The following is a 27915-nucleotide window of genomic DNA, read 5'->3' as shown; positions in this document are numbered from 1 at the left end:
TATTTAAAGAATGATGTACTAAATTGGTAGAATATGCATCAAAATGATTAATTAAATACACATATCATGTATATGTTTACAAGTTTCGCCGAAATTAAGATAATTCAATAGAAAGTTACTAGTTAGTATCCGTGGCCCGTATATTCATAAGGTCTGTTCGCATGAAATCCCCAAATATTTTTGCACTTAAAATGAGATAGATATATATTTGGCCTTGAAAAGAGAGAAAGCGAAGATGTCGAGTGCCAAAAGTGTAAGCAACGCGAACAGACCTTAATGCCCGTATTCATAGTCAGACCTTGTACTTAAGGCTTCCTTAAATTTATCTTTAGATGCTCAGTAGCCAATGAAATAATTCGTAGAGCATCTAAAGATAAATTTAAGGAAACCTTAAATATAAGGCCCGACTATGAATACGGGTCATAGTCACCTTGTACTTAAGGCTTCCTTAAATTTATCTTTAGATATTCAGTAGCAATGAAATAATTCGTAGAGCATCTGAAGATAAATTTAAGGAAGGCCTTAAATATAAAGCTGATTCTACATTGGTCGCATCGCAGCGTCGCAAGCGTTGTGGTCCAATCAACATCAAGCTGGCTCGACTCTGATTGGATCATAACGCTTGCGACACGCTTGCGACATTGCGATGCGACTAATGTAGAACCAGCTTAAGGCCTGACTATGAATACGGGCACGTATTAAGTGCACGATGTAAACTAGGCAAATAGGCCTGTTCTTTTTGGAACTTTTTTACCAGTTTATCTTTCTTCTTTTTCTTTCCTGCTGGAGAGAAAAGGAAGGAAGATGAACTGGTGAAAAAGTTCAGACAAAAAGAACAGGTCTAAGGGACACCTATCAACAAAGACACCTATCGTATAGGTCGCGGACTAAACGCACGGTGTAAACGTAGCCATTAGGGTGAAATCACACGGTGCGGAAAAAGATGGCGGAATAGAGAATGCGTCATTGAAGCAACCAATCAGCGCTATTTCGAATAGCGCTGAATAACGCTGATTGGTTGCTTCAATGACGCATTCCCTATTCGGCAGTCTTTTTCCGCACCGTGTGATTTCACCCTAATGGCTACGTTTACACCGTGCGTTTAGTCCGCGACCTATACGATAGGTGTCTTTGTTTAACCTACAGGATAAACAAGGACATCTATTATATACGCCGCGGCCTAAATGCACGGTGTAAATGTAGCCAGTGACTAATAGCGTTTTCGGCCCGATCGGATTTGCACCAACCTGGATTAATCTTTCCTATTGGTTGACGTTACACACTCTACCAATAGGAGAACACAAAACACCATTAATCCAACCTAGGTTGGTGCAAACCCGGTCGGTCCGGGTTGTTTATCAATTCTGTTTACAGATGATTCAAATTTTATAACGTGTTTTCAGTAGTTTTGACGCGGTAGTCGCGAGATTAATTAATTTTAGTATAGTTTTAATCAGATCAAATTATGGAGGATCATTGGATAAAATCGCTGAGAACGGAACTCGTAAACACGGATACGTCGACGCTCAAAGAATTGCTACTGTCTAAGGTGGAAATACTAGATGAAATTAAAAAAGACCAAAATCAACGATTCAATGGTAAATTTTGTTACTGAATATATGAAATAATTTAATTTGATGGGAAATAAATCTATAAGCTGTTGCATTGTTTGAAGTCCTTACAAAATTATAACATATATCGTGTTATTTATATTTCCTTTTGTACTATAATTCCTACATGTTTTTAGAGGATGAAACTAAGATTAAGGAATTAACATCAAACTTAGCTGCTATGAAAGAGACACTGCATACGGAAATTCAAACTCTGGAGAGCAAGAATAACAAATTATTAGAAGAGAATAATTATTTAGTGAGTTTAATATACTTTTATTTTTTCTACAAAGTCTGTGTATGTCTATTATTGCAGAATATTTTTTAGAAGCAAGAGCTGGAAGCAGAGAACAAGAAACTTTTACAAGAGATCAAACAATTGGAAGGAAAACATGCTAACATGAAGTCTGTTCAACCAAATGTGCGAGATCAACAATTGCTGGAGCAAGGAAAGCACGTATTATCATTACATATTAATGCAACCTTTTTTATCAATTGTCATAATTTTGTTCGTTTTGTAGGAAAAAGTTGAAATTGTATAAGGACTTAACAGGGATACACTGGGATTATGAAGCTATAAAGCACAATATTCAAGGCTGTATCCTTTTTCCAAATATTTATATACACGAAATTAGCTAATATATAAAATGTCAAGTATAATTTTTTATTTCACGCTAGCTACTTTTGCCAATAAGTAGCAGATATGCACATCCTTAATTCTTGACACAGATATCTCAAACAGACGCGACTACATTCATCACTTCTGTTATGATACTCAAGAGATTGATAAAAAGTTAATCGACTCACTGTGGCATGAAATATATTTGTCTACGAGCGAAGCTAAAGTCAGAGATGAGAATCTTCCACCAAATTAGTACAAATATTACACCTAAACGAGATTATGTAATTTTGATACTTGATTACTTTTAGAAATAGATAATATATGAAGTGTGTTATATATTGATCTAAGTGGTACAATTTCTTATATGATATTACATGATTCTGAACGAAATAAAATTTGAATCCAATTTTTGTGGTACAAGTTTATAACATTCTTATGGTGTGTAGGATTCTGAAGAATATCGAATAAGAAAAAATTAAACTTGAATTTCGAAAATTGGACTAAAATCTTATTTTGTTCAGAATTGTACCATGTTCAAAATTATATCACCTTATTCTATATGTATTTAGATATGGTTTTGCATATTTATATTAAAATCTGCAATGGTAAACACTTTTTAATTTTCATCTTTTTATTATTTTTTAAAGTTCTTTTATTATTAAAGATTCTTATTACACAATCACCTTTATATACAGTTATTAAGTTTTAGAGACCAAAAAATTAAACACACGGTTTGTATAATACAATGTGTAATGAACACAAAGGATAAATAATCCTACCATTGTAATAGTACTCATGATACAGAAAAGTACACAGCTTAAAATACTTGCGCCAATAGCCAATACTGTCCCTGAAAACAATACGCACTTGTTTAGTGTCCAGCAACAACAGCTCTGTGATCAAGAATAATGTAGCATTGCTTACCTTGAACCATCATAAAACCAATAAATACGAATACAGCACTGACGATACCAAATATAATAAATAAGAGGATAGGTGCAAGTAACGACACTATTGCAATGAAGGTAGCTACCTGCAGAAACGGATTATGGATTAACTGCTCCTTAAATTTGAGGATAAATTTACGAACGCTAGGATGTTGTAAAAACATCTGGCATTTTTTAGTCCGTTCTCCATCTGGAATTAAACATTACGCCTTCATTCTTCTTTTAAAACGATAGAATAAGTAATGTTACAAACTAGTGAAGTGATACATAATGCAGGTATACTTACAATACATGATTATTGAATCATATATACTGTCGTTTTGAGTCTGAAATAAAACAATCTGTGTTTATTCGTCTCAAATTAGCAGAAATATAAGGCAGCATAAAAAAAAGGCAATGCTGAGCGGCACTAATATTGCAGAATAACATAATTGTATAGGGAATAGACAAAATAATGTGAACATCTGAGAAATATACTATTGTCAAGATTATGAAAGTTATTTTGTAAAAGTAAGTAAACTATATAGTTACAGTTTTTTCTTGAAAAGTAATTCGTTTAGAAGTTAATTCTAAAAAATATTTTCATACTTTTTATTTAACAATAGTTATTTTTTGTAATTTTTTACACTTTTATTTTAAATACGAGAATCTTACATTTCTGATAATACTAAAATATTTTGTTAAACATTCGATCATACGCTATTTCATTTATAACAAATTAATATATATACTTATATTGGAATTAGAATTATGAGATTAATATTAAAATGCATTCACATATTAAAAGACTTTTAGTTTAATTTTTAATTTTTACGGACATTTAGGGAAAATAATTTTATTAGTAATAAAGGTGTATTTCAATCCCAATAAATAATCACAAATTTTCACTGAGTAGTTCATTTTGATCAGTCAATATGTCGAACAAGTTTAAAATATAAAAAGTAACTATTAAATTACAGTTTCATAAACGCAACTAAGTTACAGTTATGGATGGAAAAAAAGGAACAGTTATAGTTATTGAAAAAAAAACTACCTATAACTTCGTTAAAGTAACGAGGTACTTCTTGATCCTACTATTCGTTTAATTAATAACAAGTTTGCCTATTATTTGTCTTTAATGTAGATTCTATCCTTGTTGGAATAGAATTGTATATGCTTGAATAGTGTAGCAACTGCTGCAGTGCAATATATCATTTTTCTAATAGAATATATATCTTTAATTGTTTTAAAAATATATTGAAGGAAGAAATCTTTTTCATTCATCTTCAAAAAAATTACAAATAATATTTAAATCAGGCGACTGTATTGGCTAGAAAAAATGTTGAAATTTTGAAAAATAGAGAGCAATTTTGAAAAATGAGAATGAAAAAGTTATATAAAATTTTATTAATATAAATATTCAAGCATTGATCTGTAGAACACAAACTAACAATAACATTACGTCAATGTTATAATTTCCTATTCAGCAATATAAGTGTTATTTATTGCATTATGTATTATATTCGTATTGTTGTGAAGAAAATATAATTAGAGGGGTATAAAGTTTAAGGCTAGATCTAATTACAACGATGAAGTACAATCAAGGAATGGATGGATAAGTGTGGTAGAAATTTATTTGTAACTCAAATCTCTTTCTTGACTTTGTGTAGTTGAAGTGAATATATATATATATATATAAATTGATATTGTTGAGTCCAAAATTATAATATTTAATTTTTTTACTATTTATGTTCTGCAGAGAGTAATTATTTCAAGAATGTGTGAGAATCGATCAATGATGGATCAACCTCTTATTAAAACAAATAGTAGAAAAATAATATATTTCCCAAGTGTTTACATTACTTTGTCTATCCTCTGTATATTTATATAATTTACCTCTGTCATTTCCGTCAAAGTTCTTCAAAGCAGTTCTTAAGTACAGTTAAACACTTCATGCATATCATGACTTGCACAGTGCAATTCGAAATAAATAAATATATCTAGCTCTTGCATATAGCGTTTTCGAAAGGATAGATAGATGTTTATCCAAATTCAGAACTGACGTCGTTATTAAATCACACCTTATTGCATCGTATACTCACGCACCATCATGTTTATCTATTTTCTCTCCTCCTCTTATCAGCAAAAAATCAAAGTCCAGGCAGATTTGCGCAAAAGCGATACGCACAAAATCAATAAATCCATTAATTATTAACCTCAGTATTTAATTATGCGAATCTCATCGTATTTCTTATGCGATCTCTCGAGATGTACGCATTTATTTATTTATATTTTTTTCTTTACACTTGAATTTATATTTTCATGTGTACTTTACGCGGCTGAAATAAATGAGTGTTTGCATCCAAACAGAGTCGATCCCTTTATCAGGATCGAATTTCGAACTGGAGTTCGCTCGAAGATGTTTGTATATGGGACGAACTCTGCAGCGCTCCCGTAGCCCGTAGGTCTTCGTCGAAAGCTTCCGAGAGTTCCGAGCAGTTCCGAGTCAAAATGAAGACGCGCGGAGGACACGAAGGCGGAGGTTAGCGTAACGTGCACTGATGTGCACAGTGGATTGCAGTGGATTTTGACAGATCAACAACGCTAAATATGCGCGTGAAAATTACGTGCTCTGGCGGGACGTTGACGAGAGCCGAGGCTCTAACACGGAAATTGAAGTCAACAAGCTAAACGAATTCGCAAACGATGCAGTTACAGATATCGCTGGACACTCCGTTTGATGACAGGACCGCTTCGTCCTGGTCGAGGTATAATCGGCAGGACACGTCGATTTATAGGCGATCACCGATTTTCTGAACAGACGAGTCGCTGATCCATTAATTATTTACGACTTTAATTAAACTCCGATTTAACTTAATCAGCGATATATTATTAAGCACCCCTACAACACAATAGTTGCAACATTGCAGCAATATTGCTGCAAATTCTGTGCTGTAGTACCACAGCCTGTACTTATTTTGTTAATGAGTACATAATTATTAATTTTTTGTAGTTTAATTTACAAAAGAACAGATTAGAGATAACGAATCAATCAAAAAATTTACTTTAAGCAATTTGGTTAATTAAATTATTAAATCAATCAAAGTTTGTCCTCATTATTTACTTTAATTAAATTCCAATTAATCACTGATTAACGTGTCAAGCAATTCGTGTATATATTTTAACATAGTTATTAATTTATAAAAGAATAAATTAGATTACGGAGACAACTTCATTAGAAAGCTTTAAGCAATTCTATTAATTACATTAATCAAAGTTTGATCAAAGCCCTTATTAATTCTAACTCAATCAGCAATTAACTTATCAAGCAATACCTATATTTATTTTGTTAACACAAGAAGTTATTAAATTTGTAATGTTTAATTTTTAGAAGAACAGATGGTCTTCTAGAAATCTAATGATTAGACATAACAAATTGTAATTAAAATGTGCTTTAAACAATTCTGTCAATTAAATTAATCAAAATTTGGTCAAAATTATTTTTATAATTTATTATTACTATTAATATATTAATGCTATTACAAGCATTGGCAAGATTGGATTATAAGAGAAGTTTCTTTTGTTCAGGAGGGAAAGGCAGAAATGGTTCCTGTCGTTGCTATGTGGCACATGCCTGATATATGCTACGCGTACATCTGTTCCCCTGTTGATACCTGTTGTCAGTCAGGAGAAGAATTGGTCCAAGTCGGATTCAGGCATAATACTGTCGAGTTTCTTCTGGGGATATACATTGACGCAAGTAGCCAGTGGCTACATTAGCGACAAAATCGGTGGACAGAGAGTACTGTGGATATCTGCTCTCGGTTGGTCGGCAACAACCTTCCTCATGCCGGAAATTATAGAATTCTTTTCCGGAGATGGGACATCCGTTTTGCTTGTTGCAGCAGTGAGAATGATAAACGGAGCATTCCAAGGTAACTTTCAAATATTACACAGCTGTACTGCAGACGATGGAGGATAATACGACACTTGTCACTTACAGGAATGCATTTTCCTAGCATGATTAGTTTGATCAGTCAACGCTTGCACGAGGCAGAAAGAGCCTCCTTCTTTAGCTTATTAACATCAGGATCTGCTCTGGGCACTCTACTCACTGGGTCTTTAGGCTCGTATCTTCTGGAAAATTATAACTGGATGACTGTCTTTCGAGTGTTAGGTACAATGTAGTTTATGTAAATCGATGTCAAATTAATTGAAGAATCCACAGATAAATGATGATAGTTTTTGAGACATGTCATGTAAGAATAATTTAATAGTTGAACGCATCTCTTTGTTAATTTTATTTGCAAGCAGAAATGAGAAACGTTTATGGTGCTTACTAATTTACTTATGTAGGGTGCATGAGTTTGGCATGGACAGCTTTATTAAGCTACCACACTCTGCCTTTTAAGGAAAAAACAACTTCTATCAAGTCTACTACCGACTACACTTTGCCTTGGTCCAAACTTCTGTCACAACCTCCTTTCTGGTAATTATGATGCGTAGACTTCAATATTTTTGAAACATGTTTTATATTTGTATAGGCTAGAGATACAAAGAGAAACTTTTATAATCAGTCGTTGTGTTATTAGATTGTATTTTTCTAAAATTCTATTGATTTAATGTTTTTGATTTTCGTGTTTTAAATTACGAATTCTCGGAATAGCAGGAAATGTGGAAAAATTTTAGAATTTTAGGTAGCGCAATCTCTTTGCCTATTATATTTTCCTGACTTTGTTGATTTTGAACAGAGTTGGGCAAAACAAATAAAATTCATTTAATTGTTTTCAGCAATTAATAATTACGACATATAATTATTAATTGAATTACATTAAGAATTACATTATAAATTGTAATTGTTAATTGAATTACAGTTTTACTCAACTCTGATTTTGAAGACTTATTTATACCCAAAAATAACGAAAGCTTGAATTATGCATACATACTTTAATTTACACAAATGCTCTGAATTATTCAATTATGAAAGTTATACAAGATTACATAACATTTATAAGATAACATGTTTTATAGATCAATTTTCTCATCTATGTTTGTGATTGTTAATTGATTTTTATGATTTTCAGGTCCTGTGTTATTGGACATGCTTGCCAAAATAACTGTTTCTTTGTACTACTTTCGTGGATGCCTACATATTTCCATGACACATTTCCTGAAATCAGGGTAACATTATTATCTAGTTTTTATTCAGTATTGTTACTTAAAAAGTCTATGAAAAGTATATGAAAGTATATGAAAAGAAAAGATATAAGAAGTTTTCTATAACAAAGATAATAAATAATGTCTCATATTCATAGAATCATAAGAAAAAGCTAAATAATAAATTAAGTAATCTCTGGAGACACGATAGTGTCTCGGTGCTAAGTTTGTAATAACATAGTAATTTTTTTTTTGCTATATCATGTTGAATAAACTTTAATTAACAGGGCTGGATTGTAAATATGGTGCCGTGGCTATCAATGTTACCTTGTACATTCTTGGCGAAAGCTCTGTCAGAAGAGATAATTAAAGCCGGTTATTCTGTTACTGTGACACGCAAAACAATCCAAACGATTTGTTTTGTCATCGAAATTGGAAGTTTGTTATTTTTAGGTAAGTTTGACACTTGATAATCATGGCTTATGCAAAAAGTTTGGAAAAACTTGTTAAAAGTTGACATTTTTGACATTACTTATTTAAATATCCATAACAAAGTCCTTTTTAAATGAAGTAACTATATTTATAATATTATAATAATAATATATTTAGTGCTTAGTCTTTGTCAGCTCCAATATTGATTAAATTAGTCGACGCGAATTTTTGTGCGAAACGAAAGACTCTGATAAAAAAAGTATTTAACAATAATTCTTTAAATAACATTCATGTTCTCAAACATATTCCCTATAGCGAAAGTGGAAAGTTTTGAAAATGCCATACTTTGTCTCGCGTTGATTATTGGTGGCTCAGGCTTTCACAATAATGCTATCGCTGTTAATCCTTCGGATCTTGCACCAAAGCATTCCGGCAGCGTATTCGGTCTGATGAATACTGTTGGCGCAATACCTGGTAAGTAATTAATGTAAACATCAGTCGCATGAACAGCTAATATATTTTCTTTTTTTTTTTTTTCAGGTTTTCTTGGTGTATATTTTTCCGGACACATTCTACATGTGACACACAGTTGGCCCGCTGTCTTTTTATTTATAGCTGTTATTAATGCATTAGGATGTATAATGTATTTATTGTTTGGCTCGGGTCAAGCAATCATATAAGTTGTAAAATAAAAATAAATTTTTATTAATAAAATTTAAAAATTAGTTGTTATTGTACGAATTTAAAAAATTCTGTTAAATAAATTTTAAAAATAATTATGTATTAAACAAATTTTTATTAAATTAATTTTAAAAATAAATTTTTATTAAACAAATTTTCATTAAATTACCGTTCTGAAAATCATTCATAAAAAAATAAGATGTTGCATGTTTGTCTCTCTTGCGAAGAGAATTGGCGAAGCAGTGAAAAATTACTAGGGCCGGTATTCATAGTCAGTTCTCATATTCCAGATCGTCCTAAATTCAGCCTTGAGGTGTCATGAACCAATCATAGAGCCGCATTAAGGTGATGCAGATCCATATAAAGAAACAAAAGTTGTAAAAAAAAGAATTCAAAGATTTTAACCTATCAGATATCGGATACACCGGAATACACGGTTTCTGATAGGTTGAAATCTTTATTTCTTATTCCTAATTCCTTATTCCTTCTATTGTGGCTGCACCTTTAGCGTATTAAGACATTACTTAAGATGGTTTTGAAATAAGAACCGACTATGAATACCGGCCTAGGAATAGGCCAATGTGAATGGTATGTGCAATTGAATTGGGTGCAAGTGCCTGCACTAGATTGCACTAGACTAGTACTCTCTTTTTCATTTTCGCCAATTATAAACGTATACCTATCTCGCTTTAACTCCGGATCTACAATAGGATTTTAAGCCTTAAGCTATAAGAAATGGGCGAATCACAGTCGATTATTCCCCTCGGATTCGACTATAATTGATCAGTTTCTTACGGCTTAAGTCTTAAAACACCTATTGTAGATTCGGACTAAAGGCCATCACACGTACAAAAATTTTAGTCGCAATCGTAAGGCCGTAAACAAATCGGCCAATCACAATCGAGCGTTTTAAAACGCGAGATCGTAATTTTGATTGTGATTGATCGATTTGCTTGAGATTACGACTAAAATTTTTGTACGTGTGATGGCCTTTATTTCGCGTAGAACTAAATATTGACGCGTATCGTGCCTCGTGCTACGAACAACTAAGGCCGGAATCAGACTACGCATTGAAGATTAAGGTTGAAGATTGAAGATTGAAATTTGACCAATAAGGACAAAGAAATTTTAGCTCCTTTCGTTTCGATTGGTCAAATCTGAATTTTTCAATCTTCAACCTCAATCTTCAATGCGTAGTCTGATTCCGACTGTCCTGACGGCTGTCCAATGAACTTTCTAGTTTTGAAACACTACGCAACACACACACACACACACATACACACACACACACACACACACACACACATACACACACACACACATACACACACACCTGTAAGACGAAATGTAGCCATAAGCCGTAAGAAATTGACCAATTACAGTCGAATCTGAAGGGAATAATCGACTGTGATTCGTCCATTTCTTATGGCTTAAAATTGTAGATCCGGGGTACACACATTCTACAATAAGCCATTAATCATAAATCAGAAGTTAGAAGCTGGAAATTGACCAATCACAGTCGTCAATTTCCAGCTTCTAATGCGGGGTCTACAATAGAAGTCGTAGCGGTCGTAGGGTCTTAAATCATAGAAAATTGACCAATCACAGTTGATTATTCTTCTCATATTCGACTGTGATTGGTCAATTTTCTACGACTTAAGACCTTACGACTGCTATGACTTCTATTGTAGACCCCGCATAACTTCTGATTTATGATTAATGATTTATTGTAGAATGGCCATAAAGCCTTATGTCCACGATGCTAGAAATTGGTCCGAGATCTCGGAGAGAGAAAGAATTAACCAATCACATTTAAACAATTTAGTCACATGATCAATGCGATTGGTCAATTCTTTCTTCATCCGAGATCTCGGACGGATTTCTAGCATCGTGGACACTGGGCTTTAGGGCAAGAACTAATCATATTAATGGTGCGTTCGGGGAGACGCTAATAGCGCTATCTGTCATTCTATCTTCGTTGTTTATTAAACGTAAAACAAGGATAGAATGACACAATAGCGCTAATAGCGACTCCCTGAACGCACCTTAAATTATCACTAAACGCTGATTAGTTTTTTCTGTTGAACGCAACCAAACTTTCTTCGTTCATAGCAGTTCGTATGGTTTGTAGATATAAACAGAAAGAATTCGCAGATTTGGCTTTTGTGACGTCGATGTCAATTTTAATTTTTCTTCAGAAGTGAGTAATACTTTATCATATTTTCATATTATCATATTAATTAATTTGTAAATCTAAAATGCCGGTATCTATTTGTTGTACAAATTTACAGCAGTATCTCTTAAAATAACGGTAATTATTCAGAATACCTCCCTCACCTCCGATTTCGATGAAATTAGGCTTATTCGACGCGTTTTTGCACAAAACGAAAGAATCTGGCAGAAAAAAGTGTCGCTCTGCCTCGCGAACCGAGATATTTAGCGTTAAAGTTGACGACTCTGCAGGTTAGGAAATCTGTCATACCGACTATGTGCACGAAATTTGAAATCAATATTTATTAATGCTATAAAATAAATTAAACGTATGTAGTAGTGCTTAGACATTGTCCGCTTGGAATATTTGTAACCCATGTAGACAGTGGGGTGTATTGACAGTAATGCTTGCCCGAACCCAAGCATTACTGTCTATACACCCCACTGTCCACATGGGTTAGGATTTATTTGTTTTATAAATGTATGACAGATTTCCTAACCTGCAGAGTCGTCAACTTTAACGCTAAATATCTCGGTTCGCGAGGCAGAGCGACACTTTTTTCTGCCAGATTCTTTCGTTTTGTGCAAAAACGCGTCGAATAAGCCTAATTTCATCGAAATCGGAGGTGAGGGAGGTATTCTGAATAATTACCCAACTTCAAAATGTTCATATGTGTCCTTCGAAATATTATTTAACTGCAAAATAATTAATAATAATAAATTATGCTGATAACAGAAATGTCACAAGATGGGGAAGTAGATTCGCAAGCGAGTCAGTGGTACGGAGTACGAGAAGCCACATTATTTCTCGTCGATTGTACCGAGAAAATGTTTATGCATTCGTCTGATATTGATGACAGAAAAATCACTTACATCGAAAAGTTTTTCAAGGTTGGTTATAATATTGCATGTTAGTTTGAGACTTGTTCTTTTTAAATGAACTTTTTGCACGGTTTATCTTTCGTCTTTTTCTTGTTGAAAAAAAAAAAGAGAAAAGTTGAATATATATAAGAAGTTAAGATAAAAAAGAAGAGGCCTTTTTGGTTAAAGAGTTACATATAATTGATTGTCATTCATTATTCTTTCAGCTATACAAACAAATTCTTCGGCAAAAGCTAGCATGGAGTATGCAAGATTGGATGGGAATGGTGCTATTTGGTACTGAAAAGAACGACGCAAACTCACCATGGACAAACATTCAGACTCTACAAGAACTCAAAGTTGTTACTGTGGATGATTTACAACGGATTAGAAAACTAAGCAAGTACAATTACAATCAATGCTGAATGTAGCACATTCCCCAAGAATATGAGCCACAACTTTCATTTATCGGTTTTTTTTCTGACGATTTTTACAGCTAAAAGCAACATGAAGGGTTACGAGAGTATGAAATTAAAAAATAATGCTCTGCTTCTTGATACATTGACATATGCCACGGACATCTTCTTGAAAATAAAACCAGTCCTCACTAAACGTAGGATAGTTCTGATCACTTGTTATAACCCTGATTACTCGGACGACGAAAAGCATTGCATCAGAGCAAAGGCGAAGTCTTTGAAGGAATTAGACCTTAATCTATACGTGATCGATTTAAGAAATAATTGGCCGCTCGATGAGTTCTATAAAGATTTAGAAATACTGTCGAGGAAGATAGAGATAGGCGTTTACAGAAGGACGTCGCTTATAGACTTGGTACAGCAGATTAAAGCGCCATCCAAGAATATCGCATGCTTATCCTTTCAGATATGTGATGGTGTGGAGATTGATTTAGCGGTGCGTACTCTGGGCAGGTAGGTCTTCATATGAGAATATTAATTTTGTAACATTATAATTAAATTTTGTACAAGTAAAAACGCAAGTATCATTTTACAGAAAACGTAGGTGTTTGCAAACGAAACCACTAAGCAAAGCAACTAATCAAGTTTTGTCCAGATTAACCTATTTCAAGGATATCAATTTTGACGAGGTGTATATCTTTCGCTTAACGTAAAAGTTTGTTTAATCTTAATTGGTCCTATTCGTCAGCCCAATTGATCCATATTTTCTTCAATTACGTTGTGAAAAATTGTTTATAAAAAATATTTTTCACAATCTTATATAATTTTAAGTTACATAATCTTATTTCTCGAATCTTGACCTTCAAAATGAAAAAAGTCGTTCAATTACGTTAACTTTGGGCAAAGATATATTAATTTAAAATATACTGTGAACCCGCAGACACGAGTTCCAATTAGGATTAAATTACATGTAAAATATCTTGAATTTATTTCTTATATCCGATTTGTTTAATCTATGGTAGGAAGACAGTGACAACGAGGAATCTAATTTACCTTTTATGATACCAGAGGAAGTTAACTTGGAAACTGAGGAATCGATTGGTGGCAAGAAGCTGCATTTCACGCAAAAGGAACTTTTGCAGATAAAGCAATTATATCCACCAGCCATCAAGATAATTGGTGTAAGGCCTATACCTGGCGACCTTTTCAGATACCATGTTAAACGGAAGTACTTTGTTAGAGCGGATTATGGTAGTACTCGTAAAGGTAACGCATATGTATAAAATGCACAATAAAAAAATTAATGCGCTCAGTTTAATTTAATTTATTGTGTACCAATAAAATTACAGAGATACGCGAAACGTGATAACACTCGATTTGTGATATCGCAACATCTAATTACTATGTAAAGGCTAATCTATATACAATATGCTCTTTGCTTTCTCTTTTTTGCTTTTATTTCTTGCCTTTTTCCTTTTTTTGTGACTATTTTATTAATAATCGTGTCTTTTCTGAAGTTTGTTAACTTTTATCTCGAATGAGAGAAAACGAAGAAATAGGGTAAGAAGCACAAAGGCGAGAGGTAAAAAGGAAGAAACAGGAAGTAAAGAACACATTGTAGATTAGCTTTAAAAGTAATGTCAAATGTATCATTGTTTTTTTTTGCAGACAATCTATTGTTCTTCAGCGCTTTATTAAATAAATGTGCGACTAAAAATAAAATGATAGTGTGCGCGTTCACAATGCGGTTGAATACACAAACTAATCTCTGCTACATGATTCCGAATGCTGAATTGGGCGGCTTTTATTTATCGAAAGTCGCATTTCAGGGTATGTCTAATTATATTTCACATAATTACATTATCAGAGAGAAACTCAAGATATTCTTTACTTGATGAGCTTAATTTTATACTAGGGAACATAGAAGACAAGAGTGAAGCGTTGTTACGTTATGACATGCAGAATTCTGTAACTGACAAGGAAGTTGCGCTGTGGGAAAAAACGATCGACCGACTCGATATGGACTACCGTCCGTATAATTTCAGATCTTATAAACTGGAATGTCAGATACAAATAGTGGAGAAGTTAGCTCTGGACAAAGAACCTGGCCCTCCACCGATTGATTCCATCGAGAAATCATGTAAGTAATATCTACATATATTGAGATAACAAATAAAAAAAGATATACACTTCAGGCGAAGAGTTTGGAAATACTATTTTAAAAACTAACATTTAGGATTACTTATTCAAGTATCCATAACAATGTTTTTTTTAATAATAATTCTTTAGAGAAATATTTTAACAGCTGTAGGAGTTATTGGCTCTACAAAATTATTGTGAAAAAATATATTATCATGGGTATTAGACTAAATGTGTCAATTCAAAAAATCATAAGGAAAAAAAGTGTTTCCAACTCTTGATCTGGAGTGTACAAAGAGTAAAAGATTTTACTACTTGAACAGAAAAAATAAATTTATATCAAATTATAGATTAATGTCAACTTTTTTTCAGATTTAATGGCTAAACAGAAAACAAATGATTTAATATCTGAATTTGATAATATGTATCCTGATATATTTATCAATGATGGCCTAACAAAAGTAAAAAGGGCTAGAAAAAAGTAGGATACGTGTTTATTAAAATGTGTGTGATTGGTTGCGTTCAGCAGACTCAACTGTTGCGGAGCGGATCAATAAGCTCTCGCTGCTATTGGATGATCTAAAAGAATACACCAATAGCAGTGAGCGCTCATGGATCCGCTCCACAACAGTTGAGTCTGCTGAACGCGACCAGTATGTATGTAGAATGTTATGTTGCATGATGAAAATATTTTTGATCATAGAAATTTTTGCATTTTATTTCTTGAAAGTTACTTGTATAATAAAGATCTTAAAAAAATAGGTATCTTACTATATAAAAGATAGAAATACTGTTTGTTTTTAAATGCTACATTTTATTTCACAAAAATATGCACTTATATATGTATATACCTGTGAAATTGTATGTTAAAATCTTGCTTCTTTAGAATATTTCAATTTTGTCATATAATTTCATTACTGTCAGTCTTGAACTTGGATGTAGGTATTTAGAAACCAATTCCAATTAATACACAATGTAACACCATAAAATTTATATAAACATAGAACTGTCAGTTTTATTTGGCAATATATATAACGTTCTGTTATTTGAAACTATATTAAAATATCCTTTGTTACTTTTAATACATTTTATTAGAATAATGCTATTATAGATGTAGGAAGATAAAATTATTCTTAGCACCAAGATATTCTGACGATTTAAATGCATATGAATGTTTAACAATATTTCCATTTATATATGTGTATCAAAATACATGTTTTATTATGTTCTATTTTAAATATATCTGTTACAGTTAGTCATTTTGATTAGGCCACAAAAGGGTAAGGCACGTATAAATTCCTGTATAACTCACAAAATTGTTTAACTATGTTTTGAAAAAATCTTCTAAACTTTATGCAAAATGTGCATCTCTAACGGCAAATGTTAAGATAGAAAATTCAAATTTTTGCATACTTTCAACAATCTTATATAAATATGTATCATAAAATAATTTAAATAGAAAATTTACTTAGATCCTACAATCTCGAATATATACTTATTGCTGCAACGAACCAATGCGCAATTAAAAAGATGCAAAAGTGATATTATCATTAGTCTCTCCTGTGCCATCCTTCCTCATTTCAAGCATGCAGGTTTAAAGTACGACACAGGTGCTTTTCTCACGAAAGGGATTCGACTTCTGTGATGAGAAGCCCACCAGCAGGCAATCCTCCTGCTCGTGCTCGGTGATGTACTTCATGATGTCTTCGACGGCTTTGCTCACCGTGATCCGCTTCAAGGCGGCCTCGCGGCGCAGCTGCTCCGTCACTTGGCGTTGTTGTTGCAAATTCGACATCACCATGTCCATAACAGCTGTATGCGTGAGAGACAAGTCAGAAAGTGTCGAACTAGAATTCTCACACAAGAGAAAAACGGAAGAACGCGTGAAAGGGGAAATACACCACGAATTTAAGAGCTAACCTGGACCTGGACCTGGTACGATGCTCGAATCCCGTTCTTACAGATCGCGGAGAACTTTCTCTTTCGACAACTCGGATCTGATTTCTTTCGCCGCGAAAAATACGTTTCCGCCGTGAACTGGCGTGGACTGACTTTATTCACGCTCTCCGGCCTCTGATCTTCTCTATCCTCACGATTTATCCTGATTTATCCTTCCTGTACCAAATGTGTCAATTGGTGCCAATCCCTCAAGGTGCACTCACATGTACAAATCGTACGCGTGCGACGCGTTGATTGGCCGACAAACATGCCGTAAAGTTAATCGTTATTAGAAATTGAAGCAGAAGAGGACGTTCTAAAATAATTATTGTATATTGAAATAACTAATAATTATGAATAAATAAAGGTAAATTGTCACGAGCTGCTTAAACAGGCTGTTTCAACGACAAAAAGGATCACGTGGTCAAAATTGACGAATATCAAGCGTTTATTTTGATCATGTGATCTTTTGTCGCTGAAATAGCCGGTTTGAGCAGCTCGTGAAAATTTACCTTAATACTTTAAAATGAATAAGGGCCGATTGTTTCATCTTTTGATAAAGTTTACCTGTAGGACTATTCTGTAACTTTTAACGACAGTTCGGTATCGTAATATTGTCGTTGCGCAGCTTTTTCATCATGTAAAATACCTGTGCAACGACATCCCTAGCTAATAAAATTGTCGTTAAAAAGTTACAGAATAGGCCTACTGTTAAGCAAATCTGGCAATACGAACACGTGATTGGATAATCTTGCTACTTACCTAACAGGTAAACTTTATCAAGAAGTTGGAACAATCGGCCCTAAAATTATTAGTTTTTTGCTTCGATGTATCGCTCCTTTAAAAGTGTCACAACTCGAAAAAGATAGTTTAAAAAAAATCATCAAAATCGTTACAGTTAAAAAGGGTTCTTTAACGATTTTGATGATTTTTGTGTGCTACTTTAGGGGGTGATTTTTTAAGAATTGTGAAAAAAATTGCGTTTTTTGTGTTAAGAATATTCTTTTTATTGATATCTATTATATTTAATCAGTAAATAATTTTCTGATTGAAAAATAATTTTTTCTTTGTTCTAAAAAATGTAATTTTTTGAGTTATGTCACTTTTTTAAAGTAAGGAAACAATATGATAAGGAAGATTAAAAATTGTAATGGATGGACAGCGGATTATATATAGCTAGAAATATCGCTATAAATAATTTTGCTGCTCAAATTGACTGTTGATTAAGTTAGTTTACAGTTTTATTGAAATCGCTGTTATCATAATATTATAAATAAGTCGAATAATTTATTTCTATTAGATGTTATGTTATACTTCACAAAATATCTCCGAAAAAGTTCAAAGCAGCCTTAAGGTTAATTTACAATGTGAACTTATTACGCATCAAAGCACATTCTGGGCACTTACTTTTTCTTTAAATATTCATATATGATTATGACGACTGTTCATTAGAAAAACGGTGATGCCATCTCAATTAAAATATTAAAGATGAAAGTGCAGATGCTTTCTAACTTGACATGTTATAATGTTTGAACAATAATAATAACAAATGATAGTTGTATAATAATAATAATAACAATAATTTAATCTTAGGACCACTTCGATCAACTTTAATCCACGGTTAATCCATTGGAATTGATTAATCGCAGTTGCGAAATGACAAATGGACTAATCGTCAATTAAAATTAATCGGAGTTGGTCGAAGTGACTTCCCGGTAAAAAAATTTTTATGCATAAATATATATAAATATGTATAAACATACATAAACATATATAAATATTCATAAACATATATAATTATGTATGAGATATGTCCATACATGTTTACATATCCTTCTTTAGTTTATAAAATTACTTTTTAGTGAACTAAAAAAATAATAATAATAATGAGAAAACATAAAAAAATAATTAAAAGGAAATTTTTCGCGTTGTTTGTTTTAGAAAAAATCAAGCTTGGAAAAAAGTAAAAAAATTGCTTATATTTAGTTACATGTAAAATTATACATAGTTATGTATGAGCAAATTTTTTTACATTTTTCCAAGCTTGATTTTTTCTAAAACAAACAATGCGAAAATAATCCCATTAATTGTTTTTGATGTTTTCTCAATATTATTATTATTTTTAGTATACTAAAAAGTAATTTTGCAAAAGAAAGAAAGATGTGTGGACATTTCATGTATAATTATTTATGATTATGAATATTTATGCGTGTTTATGTATGTTTATACATATTTATACATATTAATGTATAAAAAATATTTTACCGGGTTTAAGGAACTCTGCGCGCGCAATGGAGGAAATATTAGGAACAAGAATGAGTATGAAATAACGGAGAAATAAAAAATTAGGAATAAAGATTAAACGTAAAGAGCTGTACACAATAAAAGAAATATTAGGAATAGATATAAATATTCAGATTTCAACTTATCAGAAACTAATAATTGAAAATAATTGTTGATCCAACATTGAATTAGTTTTTAATTAAATGATTGAATTAAGTACAACCGATGATAGTGATTTCGTAACGATGTGAATTGTATAAGAATTGAATTAACTTAATTTATTTCACACACAATTTTTTTCTCGAGTGTAGCGTCATTATTATGATAATTTTTTATTTCTATGAAGAATACATAGAATATGAAAAAATAGAACGATCCCTGAAAAAATCGTACTCTCTTCTTATAGTCAACAATCGCGAGACGCGAATACTTAGACGAGAACGTGGAGAAGCGCGTATATAGCTCGGTATTCATAGTCAGATCTTATTTCAAGCTGTCTTAAGTACGGTCTTAAGACGCTAATACGGCTCTCTTGATTGGTTTGTGACTTCTTAAGACCGTACTTAAGACGATCTCGAATATAAGATCTGACTATGAACACCGGCCATAGTCTCGAACGTGCCGTATATCCCCAGGGCCCGTAAGCGCCCGTAAGCGCCCGTGATCCCGGACGCGTCGCACGTCATTGGGCGAATTCGGCCAATCGCGAGCACTCGTCGCTCGCGATTGCGCGGCGAGCCGTGGCGCGCATCGCGCTCGCGCAGCACGGCGCTCGCAGCCGTGCGAAACTCCACATGAGCCTGTTGCCAGTTATTGATCCTGGCGCGATCAAACAACACCGCATTGCTGTCAACTACGAAAACACACAGCTTCGCCACGTCTCGGCCTGCGCTCGGAGTTCCAGCGTACGGCGTAAAAGCGTCGGGGACGGCCGTGAGGATCGACCGACGGTCGTCGTTCCTCCCAAAGTGTTTAACGATTCTACCTCCGTATCCTCGGAGGCAGACCGCTGGTGCGCGACGTGAGAAAAACGGACGACACGATCGCGGCACCCCGTCTGTGGCACAGCGCGACGCGGCGCGGCGCGGTGCGGCGCGGAGCGGTGCGGCGTCAGCAGCAGCAGCAGCAGCAGCAGTGCTTTCAACGACGAGAAGTTGATCGCGCCCGTGAAAGAGAGAGAAAGAGCGAAAACATGTCATTGGATTTTCGCGAATGAGCCCGGAGCAAAGAAAGAGAGAGAGAAAGAGAGAGAGAGAGGAGCCACGGCGAGCCAGATCTTCGAATTCCTGGCCGTGATTTCGTAGACGGACGGCGGCGATTGCACATGTGATCCCCCCTGAGTGGCCGACCCCATTTGGCAGACGCGATGAAGAAGTTCACGATCAAGGGTGTACTCGACGGGTTCCGGTCGTCGGTCCCGCAGCCCACCAAGCCCGACCAGGAAATCATCGAGAATCTCAGGACGGAGCACTTTCAAGTTAAGAAGGTCAGTACGAGAGGGTTCAACCTGGTATCCCTCTACTCCTTTCAACCCCCACTTCACCCTCTCTCCCCCCGTTCGCCCTAATTAAAGTGGACCTGTCGATAACACGCCGTCCTCGGCGCATTTTTCACAGACCTTCGCCGATCCAGGAAAGATTTTTAGAGAAGTCCGATGACGTGCGAATCTACTGTTTTCGGACTATAGTGCGAAATGAGATCTACTGCGGGGTTTTTTTCCTTCCCCGCAGGGTTTAACGATTGACTGAACGACGCAAGTCGCGCAATTAGAAATTTTATGGGGTCAGTCGTAACTCATAATGTAAAGAAAAGTATACGCTACCGGCGGGCGAGTAGATAGTAGCTGTTTTTCAACGAGAGACACAAATGACACGGCGCAACACATAGTTAGGGTTATCGTATCTGAAAATCACAAGAAAAGAGTACATTTTTTTAAAAAAAGATAACGATTCGGAAACGGAAGAAGGGAGTATCATTTTATGCATTGAATGTCAATATTTAAGAAAATAAAATTTCTAAACCATAATTTTTGATAACTTGTATTAATATAATTTTATAAATATAAAATTGTAATTAATCCAATTTTGCGATCTTAAAAGAATACGACTTATGATCCTAAATACAGTGAATTATTACATTCTTGTTGCTTGTCAATATTAAACAAGGAATTCACTGCATGGAAAGGACAGTTTTGCTCAAGTATCTAAAAATTTAGTTAGACATAAATCTAAAAATAATTTAATTGGATCAAAATAATTATGTAAAATGCTCAAATTGGTTACTAGAATGTAAAAACTTTTTTCAACATTGCTCATCATGCTTGAGATTCCTGTAGTATATATAATTATTTTTATGATCCAACAAAATTATTTTTACACTGAAAAAAATATCTGGTTGAAAATGGACGAACTATAGAAGATTTTGATTATATCAATTGGAATTCCGATTATCTCAATTAGAATTTAATAGATTTAACCAGAAAATTCTGATTCATCCATTTTCAAGAATTTTTCAGAATTCCAATTAATCCAACCAGACATTTTTCTCAGCATAGCTTAGTATTTAGATAAATGTTTAGATATTTTAGCATTCTTTCCATATGTGTCATTTCAAATGACTCATTTGTGTTCCTTATTTGGAAAGCACCTGCAACATTAATTATAATGGGATGCGCAAAACCCGTTCGTTACATTATATAACGATCAGGAATGAAAAGAGGAAGAAGTGAGATAATTAGATCCAAATTGGATTCAACGATTGGATAGATTCAGTCTCATTCGCCGTTTTATTCGTCATTTATCTTAAGTGCGGCGCTCGAAGGATCATTCGGAATAAAAGCCTGTTTTCCTCGAGACCATCTCGTCCCGGCTCTCGAGCTTTCTGCTCTTTGCTTTGTAAACAACCCCGATGTGCCAGTAAATGCGCCGTGTCAATATCGAAAGCTTACGTAATCTGAACTCGTTGGCATTCATATCGCTGAATAAATTCATATCAATTGCATCGCGCTATCCGTTAACTCAATCGAGTACTCCGTTTTCGTGAGTACATCTATAATAAGTATAGTGATCTATTGACTCGTAGATCTAGTGAAGGAGGTTCGACAATGCCTATTCAGTAAACACCAACGAACAGTAACATAACATCAATGTTATAATTTCACACGCAATATAACGACTGATTCAAGTTCGCAATGTTCGTGAGCATCATTTGCCCTTGTTTAACATTTCATAAACAGCAAGGCTGAAATGATTCTTAAGGGATGTTAGCGTGAATTGGACCGCGACCTAAATGTGATATAACGTGTTGTACATAACAGTTACAACCCACGCAGTATGAAAGCTTGCAGCAACATTACTGTAATATTTACAGTATTGCTGGAATAATTTGTGTGGAGTTGTTAAATGTGAAATTGTAATATTGGTGTTATTGTATGTTATGTACTATTAATTGGTGTTTATTGGATATCTTGTTCTATTATACAGAAATGATATATGTGAAAGTCACGTATCGAGTATTCTAAAACAAATACGTAATATGACTTTGATATATAATTCTTGTAAAACAAAGAGAACAAAGTAAGCACCTTTTGAATTTGCTTTACTAGATCCAGAAGAGATATCGAGTTTTTGTCCATGGATGTATACATTCTGTGAAAGAAGAGAAGACTGAACACAGCAATAATGGTTTTGCTGAAGTATCTAAAAATTTAGCTCTAACAAAATTATTTTTACTATTTTTAGATCTGTATGATAGATACAGATTTGAAATATTTTTGTTAGTCCATCAAAATAATTATCTGGGAAACTCAAGCACGATGAGCAATACTGTAAAAAATGTTGATTGTGAATAAAGATTCTAACAGTCAGCTTAAGCGTCCTATACAAATTATTTTGATGATTCAGATGAAATTCATGTTTTCAGATCTGCATTTAGTTAAATTTTTAGATACTTCAGCAAAACCGTTCTTCCGTGAAGAAAACAAACGTACTTCTCAATTTTGTAATTTCCCGTTCTGAATGGAACACATAAAGTGAAATTATAAATGACAAATAAGGTCATGATGACGTCCTGTGATATCATTATAATTTCTGTGTTCTATCTGGAGTCCCCTTGGAACTCTCTTCTTTAGAAAAGGGATCCTCTAAGCGAGAGTCTGATTCGTGCCACATTCTCGCGTCCGTGTCCAGTTAAATAATTCTGAAATCGCGCCTCAGAATTAAATACACTCGCGAGACACGCGAACGCGAGCCGTGGCAAGGCGGATTCGTGAAGCTCGTCGAAGACCTCAGTTTGTCTAGTTTGGGGTATATAAACCCGAGGAGCGTAAACATCCCGACTCCCGACGGCTGTCGATACTTGCTTCACGTCGCATGGGGTATCTCCAGCTTGTCTGGGTTTGTCTGGCTTTCGTGCAACGAAACTGTCCCCGTCTATTTACTTACTCCAGCGAGTAACTGTCGGTGAAGCTGATATCAACTATCGCGGTATGCCGTTCGTGTGAATATCCGTTACGCGGTCGAGGAACAGATAACGGGCTGATATGCGAATGCGGGAGATAAACGAGAGAAAACACAAGATTAAGATAAGAACGATTAAGAAATACGCGTTGTTCCTACATTGTTTGCCCTGAATCTGATTGCATTAATTGGAATCTTAAATCAGAATTTTCTGGTTGAATCTACTATACAGTATGCGCAAAAAAAAAAATGCGACTCTCACAACTAACACTTCAGTTGTCGGTTTAGTTAAATAAAGTGAGTGGACGCGGAGGCAAATTTGATTATAACACAAATATTTTGCCCTTCTACCAAATATTTATTCGATATGATTTCCTTTAATTGCAATCACTGCGTTACTGTGTCACACTCGGCAAACATAATAGCGATTAAAAGAGAGTCGCATTTTTTTTTGGCGCATACTGTAATTCTAGTTGAGATAACAAGAATTCTGATTGATATAGGACGTTTTTTTTATTATTCAACCAGAAGCGATCACGGCTAAGGCTATCTTCGTCTTCAGGGATCAGAAGACGAAGATAGTCTTAGCCGTGATCGCTTGGATAATGAAAAAACGTCAATGATCAGAATCTTCTGGTTGCGCCGCGTATCTTTAGATCCGTTTATTATTTCTGCACTGGATTGCACCAGAATTATCTTTCTCAATTTCGTCGAATATCAAGTCGAATATCATATACCCATTTCATTTTAAGTTCGCTAAAAAAGTGTACGCTAATCCAGTTGTAGAAAACAGACCTTTTGTTACATGCCTTCCAACCCCGATCGATCTCCCGATTCCGTTTCTCGGCCTTCGCGATCTCGCCGAGCATTGCAATTTTAATTCGATCGCTCGTGGGACGCGCGTCCAGTCGCCTCGGCGATGATCAATTCAGACCGACACCTTTCACGCGTTTACCTTTCGCATTTGTCCTCACGAAGCTGCAGCACATCGAAAATCGCCAAGTAGATCACCGTTATAAACGAGGTCACGATTGCGATTTTCACGGCGAGTCGAACTTGAACGACGCAACACGCGCTGCATTGCACATTTGCCTGCGCTGAAATCATCGCTCGATGCGCGTAGGCGATCATATATAGTCACCACTATTATTTTAATTTTCTCGCTCGAAGCGAGGATGATGACATTCGAGCTTCATGTACCTTTCTTGGCGTATTGAAAAAAAAGTCTACACTGAGAAAAATTTCTCGTTGAAGATGAATGAATCTAATCGTATCAATCAGAATTCTGATCATTTCAACTAGAATTATAAGATTTAATCAAATCAGAATCTTCTGATTTGTCTTAATTGGTATTTTCAACCAAAATTCCAATTAGTACAACCAGACTATTTTTCCGTGCGATAATAATAATTATATTTTATATTTTATTATTGCAACACTTTCTCCTTTGTGGCACGACTCCATTATAATTTAATGTAATTATTTCATTAACATTAAAACCCTGCTTGGCTTAGAACCTTTTAATCGACGTTTTCTATATTGTTTGAATAATAATTAAACTCAGATTATAATTATGAAAGCTTTGATGAAATACAATAATTTCAATCAAATATTCGGTTAATATAATGAAAATCAACTAAACGCTAACTTTGTTTTTTTGAATATTATCTTATTTTTCTAATTATTACCAAACAGTTGATTACTACATTTTATTATGTTCTGTTAAATTATACTCAATTTTAATTATTTTTAATTATTTCTATAATTAAATTTATCACTGCTTCTACTCAACATATCGTTAATTTAATTAAAATAATAAACAATAAAGTTAAACAATTTAACTCGAGAAAATGTTTTAAATTTGACTCGAATTTAAGTTTATTATTTACTAAAGTGTATACGTTAGTATAGACGTTGTTTATTTTGATATCAATTATATTTATTTACATTTTGACACACATGAAGTTAAAAATAACAAAATGTTATTTAATCCAAGGGATTGGGTTGCCATCGATCCTTTGATATTTAACAGTGGTAATATTTACTAAATATTGCATCAAACGCTAAATAAAATACATTTGATAGCTAGCATATTTTTTTTTTCGATGCGCGCGCTGATTCGACATGCAATTTTCCATTCGACGTTCTCCACACGAAACGGAGATGCAGAGCTGACGTAGCGAGAAATTCTCAGGGCAGTCGATTAGACTGCGGCTTGTAGTTTTTACTCCCGGAGGAATAAAACACGCAAATCTGCACTTATCTCGCATTCGTTTCCTCATTTATGTATGCATCGACGAATAACGGCGCGCATTTGAAATAGCCATGTATTATTCCACGACACAAAATTGCCACGTTCTTTCTCGGAAACGATGATACGCTTGCATGCGTTGCATAATTGCTGATGGTTTTATCCCGAACGCTCGGGCGGTTTATCGCCCGACCTGACATTTGCATACATCCCACGGAAATGCACCGCTAAAATTTCGGTGCAACGCTAATACATTTAGGAATATCCTGATGAATATTGATTGCGGGTCTTAACAGAAGGAAACATTTGACTTATTGTTAGCGTCGTGCAGAAATTTACTTCGGTTAATTTAACAGATTATGAAGTTAAAGAGCAATTTTTCTTTTTTTTTTTTTTGAAGGAAATTCTTATGAAAGTAAATTAGAATAGGGCTAATATACGGAAAGAATGATTTTGTATCTACACTGTGAAAAGAGTCTAGTTGCATTAATTAGAATTCTGATTGAAAATGGATAAATCAGAATTTTTTTTAATCTATTATAATTCTAATTGAGATGATCAGAATTCTAATTATTCAAAATCTTTTGATTCCTTCATTTTCAACTAGAAATTTTTCTCAATGTAAATATCTAAACATTTAATTAGATAAGATCTGAAAATAATTATGTTAAATTATTAAAATAATTATGTATGAGATAATTACACTTTAAATTTCTTGGAGTGAAATCTCCATCAAAAGAATTAAAATATAACTACTTTTAAAAAAGATTGAAAATATTTCACCTCTTGAAAAAGAGTGAAAATTGTCACTTTTTCAAGAAATGAAATATTTTCACTCTTTTTCGAAAGTGATTGTATTATATTTTCATTCTCTTGGAATGAGATTTTATTCCAAGAAATTTAGAATGTATGTAGAAGATTCAAATATGGCGATAATACTGAAAAAACAATATTAACTAAAAATTGATTAAGATATATTCAACATAAATACGCGAATTCGGTTAAAGCGGGTCTTAGTGCTTAATATTTTTGTGTGAATTTTCCAATTCAAGCAAGCTGCGCACCGATTATTTATCGATTTTAAAACGCAGTCTTAAACTGAAGCTGGATATTTTTCATAATAAATTCTCTACAATGTTTTAAAGATGTTTATTAGTACATCAGTTAATATTAAATTGCTCATCAATTTAATTTGTAATATTATATTCTGCTTCAGTTTAGAACTGTATTTCAAGATCGACAAATAATCGGCACACTGTTTGTTTGAGAGCTGGAAAATTGTATTATAAAATTTATATAAAAATATTATTACCCATCAAGACTCGTTTTAACCGAATATAATCCTCTTTGCTTATTTATGATGCAAAACGTTTTGACATTTCAGCAACCAGCTTGAATGTCCTTGCATAATTATTTTAATGGTTTAATAAAATTATTTTCACTGTGTTTAACTGTGTTTAACTGTGTTTAACTAATAGCGAATTTGGTTGGACATACTCAGTGCACACTAGCCATCATACATAAATTGACGTAAAGATGTGCGTGTTTAATATAAATATAGAAATAGTGCGAAATATTTATTGTGCTTTTACAGGTAAAATATGTATGTTTTAATTTGAAATTTTCACTTTTATACTTAGATTAAGATTACTCAATGTACAACGACTTTAATAATGCAGTGCATTAGCGCGTCCAATTGAATTCGCTATAAATTTTTAGATACTTCAGCAAAATTGCTCTTTCTGTGTAAAAGTAAAAGTAATTAATACGTAGGAAAGTTGAAAGCTTTGGTCCGAACCATAAAACGTTCAACTTTCTTCTGTATTATTTATTACTTTATCAAATAACTGCGCATTTTATCCGCACTTGAATCTTAGTCCTGTTTTAATTTTATATTTATTTCACTTTTAAGAGTCTTACTTAGTTCGTTT

At 33.7% G+C, this 27915-nt stretch overlaps 6 protein-coding genes across 15 annotated transcripts in view; 4 read left to right on the top strand and 2 right to left on the bottom strand.

Moving 5' to 3' along the window:
• Positions 1 to 1306: 1306 nt before the first annotated feature.
• LOC108725135 (uncharacterized) lies at positions 1307 to 2522 on the top strand. 3 transcript variants are annotated; one of them, XM_018451934.1, is made up of 6 exons: positions 1307 to 1325; positions 1407 to 1598; positions 1748 to 1869; positions 1939 to 2063; positions 2132 to 2208; positions 2340 to 2522. In XM_018451934.1, exons 2-6 carry the CDS (start codon positions 1466 to 1468, stop codon positions 2483 to 2485), a joined length of 603 nt encoding a protein of 200 aa, XP_018307436.1. In that variant the 5' UTR covers positions 1307 to 1325; positions 1407 to 1465; the 3' UTR covers positions 2486 to 2522. The 3 variants fall into 3 exon arrangements, with proteins under 3 accessions (XP_018307436.1, XP_018307437.1, XP_018307435.1); XM_018451935.1 differs by lacking the exon at positions 1307 to 1325 and having other exon boundaries at positions 1352 to 1598; positions 1942 to 2063; XM_018451933.1 differs by lacking the exon at positions 1307 to 1325 and having other exon boundaries at positions 1352 to 1598.
• A 344-nt stretch (positions 2523 to 2866) lies between these two features.
• LOC108725119 (uncharacterized) lies at positions 2867 to 5281 on the bottom strand. Its single transcript, XM_018451912.1, has 4 exons — positions 5055 to 5281; positions 3466 to 3505; positions 3157 to 3369; positions 2867 to 3082 (listed from the first exon to the last, which is right to left on the bottom strand). Exons 1-4 carry the CDS (start codon positions 5061 to 5063, stop codon positions 2931 to 2933), a joined length of 414 nt encoding a protein of 137 aa, XP_018307414.1. The 5' UTR covers positions 5064 to 5281; the 3' UTR covers positions 2867 to 2930.
• Positions 5282 to 5475: 194 nt separating this feature from the next.
• On the top strand, positions 5476 to 9427 carry MFS18 (major facilitator superfamily transporter 18). The gene is made up of 8 exons (XM_018451910.1): positions 5476 to 5926; positions 6747 to 7093; positions 7162 to 7335; positions 7515 to 7647; positions 8243 to 8339; positions 8603 to 8768; positions 9063 to 9221; positions 9288 to 9427. Exons 1-8 carry the CDS (start codon positions 5865 to 5867, stop codon positions 9425 to 9427), a joined length of 1278 nt encoding a protein of 425 aa, XP_018307412.1. The 5' UTR covers positions 5476 to 5864.
• A 2124-nt stretch (positions 9428 to 11551) lies between these two features.
• LOC108725125 (ATP-dependent DNA helicase II subunit 1) lies at positions 11552 to 15722 on the top strand. 3 transcript variants are annotated; one of them, XM_018451918.1, is made up of 9 exons: positions 11552 to 11628; positions 12376 to 12530; positions 12728 to 12899; positions 12997 to 13429; positions 13512 to 13605; positions 13939 to 14182; positions 14585 to 14746; positions 14832 to 15056; positions 15428 to 15722. In XM_018451918.1, the coding sequence occupies exons 2-9, from the start codon at positions 12378 to 12380 to the stop codon at positions 15538 to 15540; spliced, it is 1596 nt and encodes a 531-aa protein (XP_018307420.1). In that variant the 5' UTR covers positions 11552 to 11628; positions 12376 to 12377; the 3' UTR covers positions 15541 to 15722. The 3 variants fall into 3 exon arrangements, with proteins under 3 accessions (XP_018307420.1, XP_018307422.1, XP_018307421.1); XM_018451919.1 differs by lacking the exon at positions 11552 to 11628 and adding an exon at positions 12239 to 12265; XM_018451920.1 differs by lacking the exon at positions 15428 to 15722 and having other exon boundaries at positions 14832 to 15111.
• An 805-nt stretch (positions 15723 to 16527) lies between these two features.
• Positions 16528 to 17212, bottom strand: Ggamma1 (guanine nucleotide-binding protein subunit gamma-1). Its single transcript, XM_018451929.1, has 2 exons — positions 16976 to 17212; positions 16528 to 16867 (listed from the first exon to the last, which is right to left on the bottom strand). Exon 2 carries the CDS (start codon positions 16860 to 16862, stop codon positions 16650 to 16652), a length of 213 nt encoding a protein of 70 aa, XP_018307431.1. The 5' UTR covers positions 16863 to 16867; positions 16976 to 17212; the 3' UTR covers positions 16528 to 16649.
• A 3174-nt stretch (positions 17213 to 20386) lies between these two features.
• Positions 20387 to 27915, top strand: part of Tomosyn (syntaxin-binding protein tomosyn) — a 42504-nt gene continuing 34975 nt past the window's right edge. For all 6 annotated transcript variants that reach the window (XM_018452000.1, XM_018452003.1, XM_018451998.1 and 3 more), the window contains exon 1: positions 20387 to 20762. In XM_018452000.1, coding sequence (XP_018307502.1) covers positions 20643 to 20762 — 120 coding nt within the window. In that variant the 5' untranslated portion in view covers positions 20387 to 20642. The remainder of the gene's footprint in view (positions 20763 to 27915) is intronic.

Source organism: Mycetomoellerius zeteki, unplaced genomic scaffold (genome assembly GCF_001594055.1).
Source record: "Mycetomoellerius zeteki isolate Tzet28-1 unplaced genomic scaffold, Tzet1.0 scaffold327, whole genome shotgun sequence".
Classification (NCBI taxonomy): domain Eukaryota; kingdom Metazoa; phylum Arthropoda; class Insecta; order Hymenoptera; family Formicidae; genus Mycetomoellerius; species Mycetomoellerius zeteki.
Note: the sequence above shows the minus strand (reverse complement) of the source record. Positions and strands in the feature narration are given on the sequence as shown.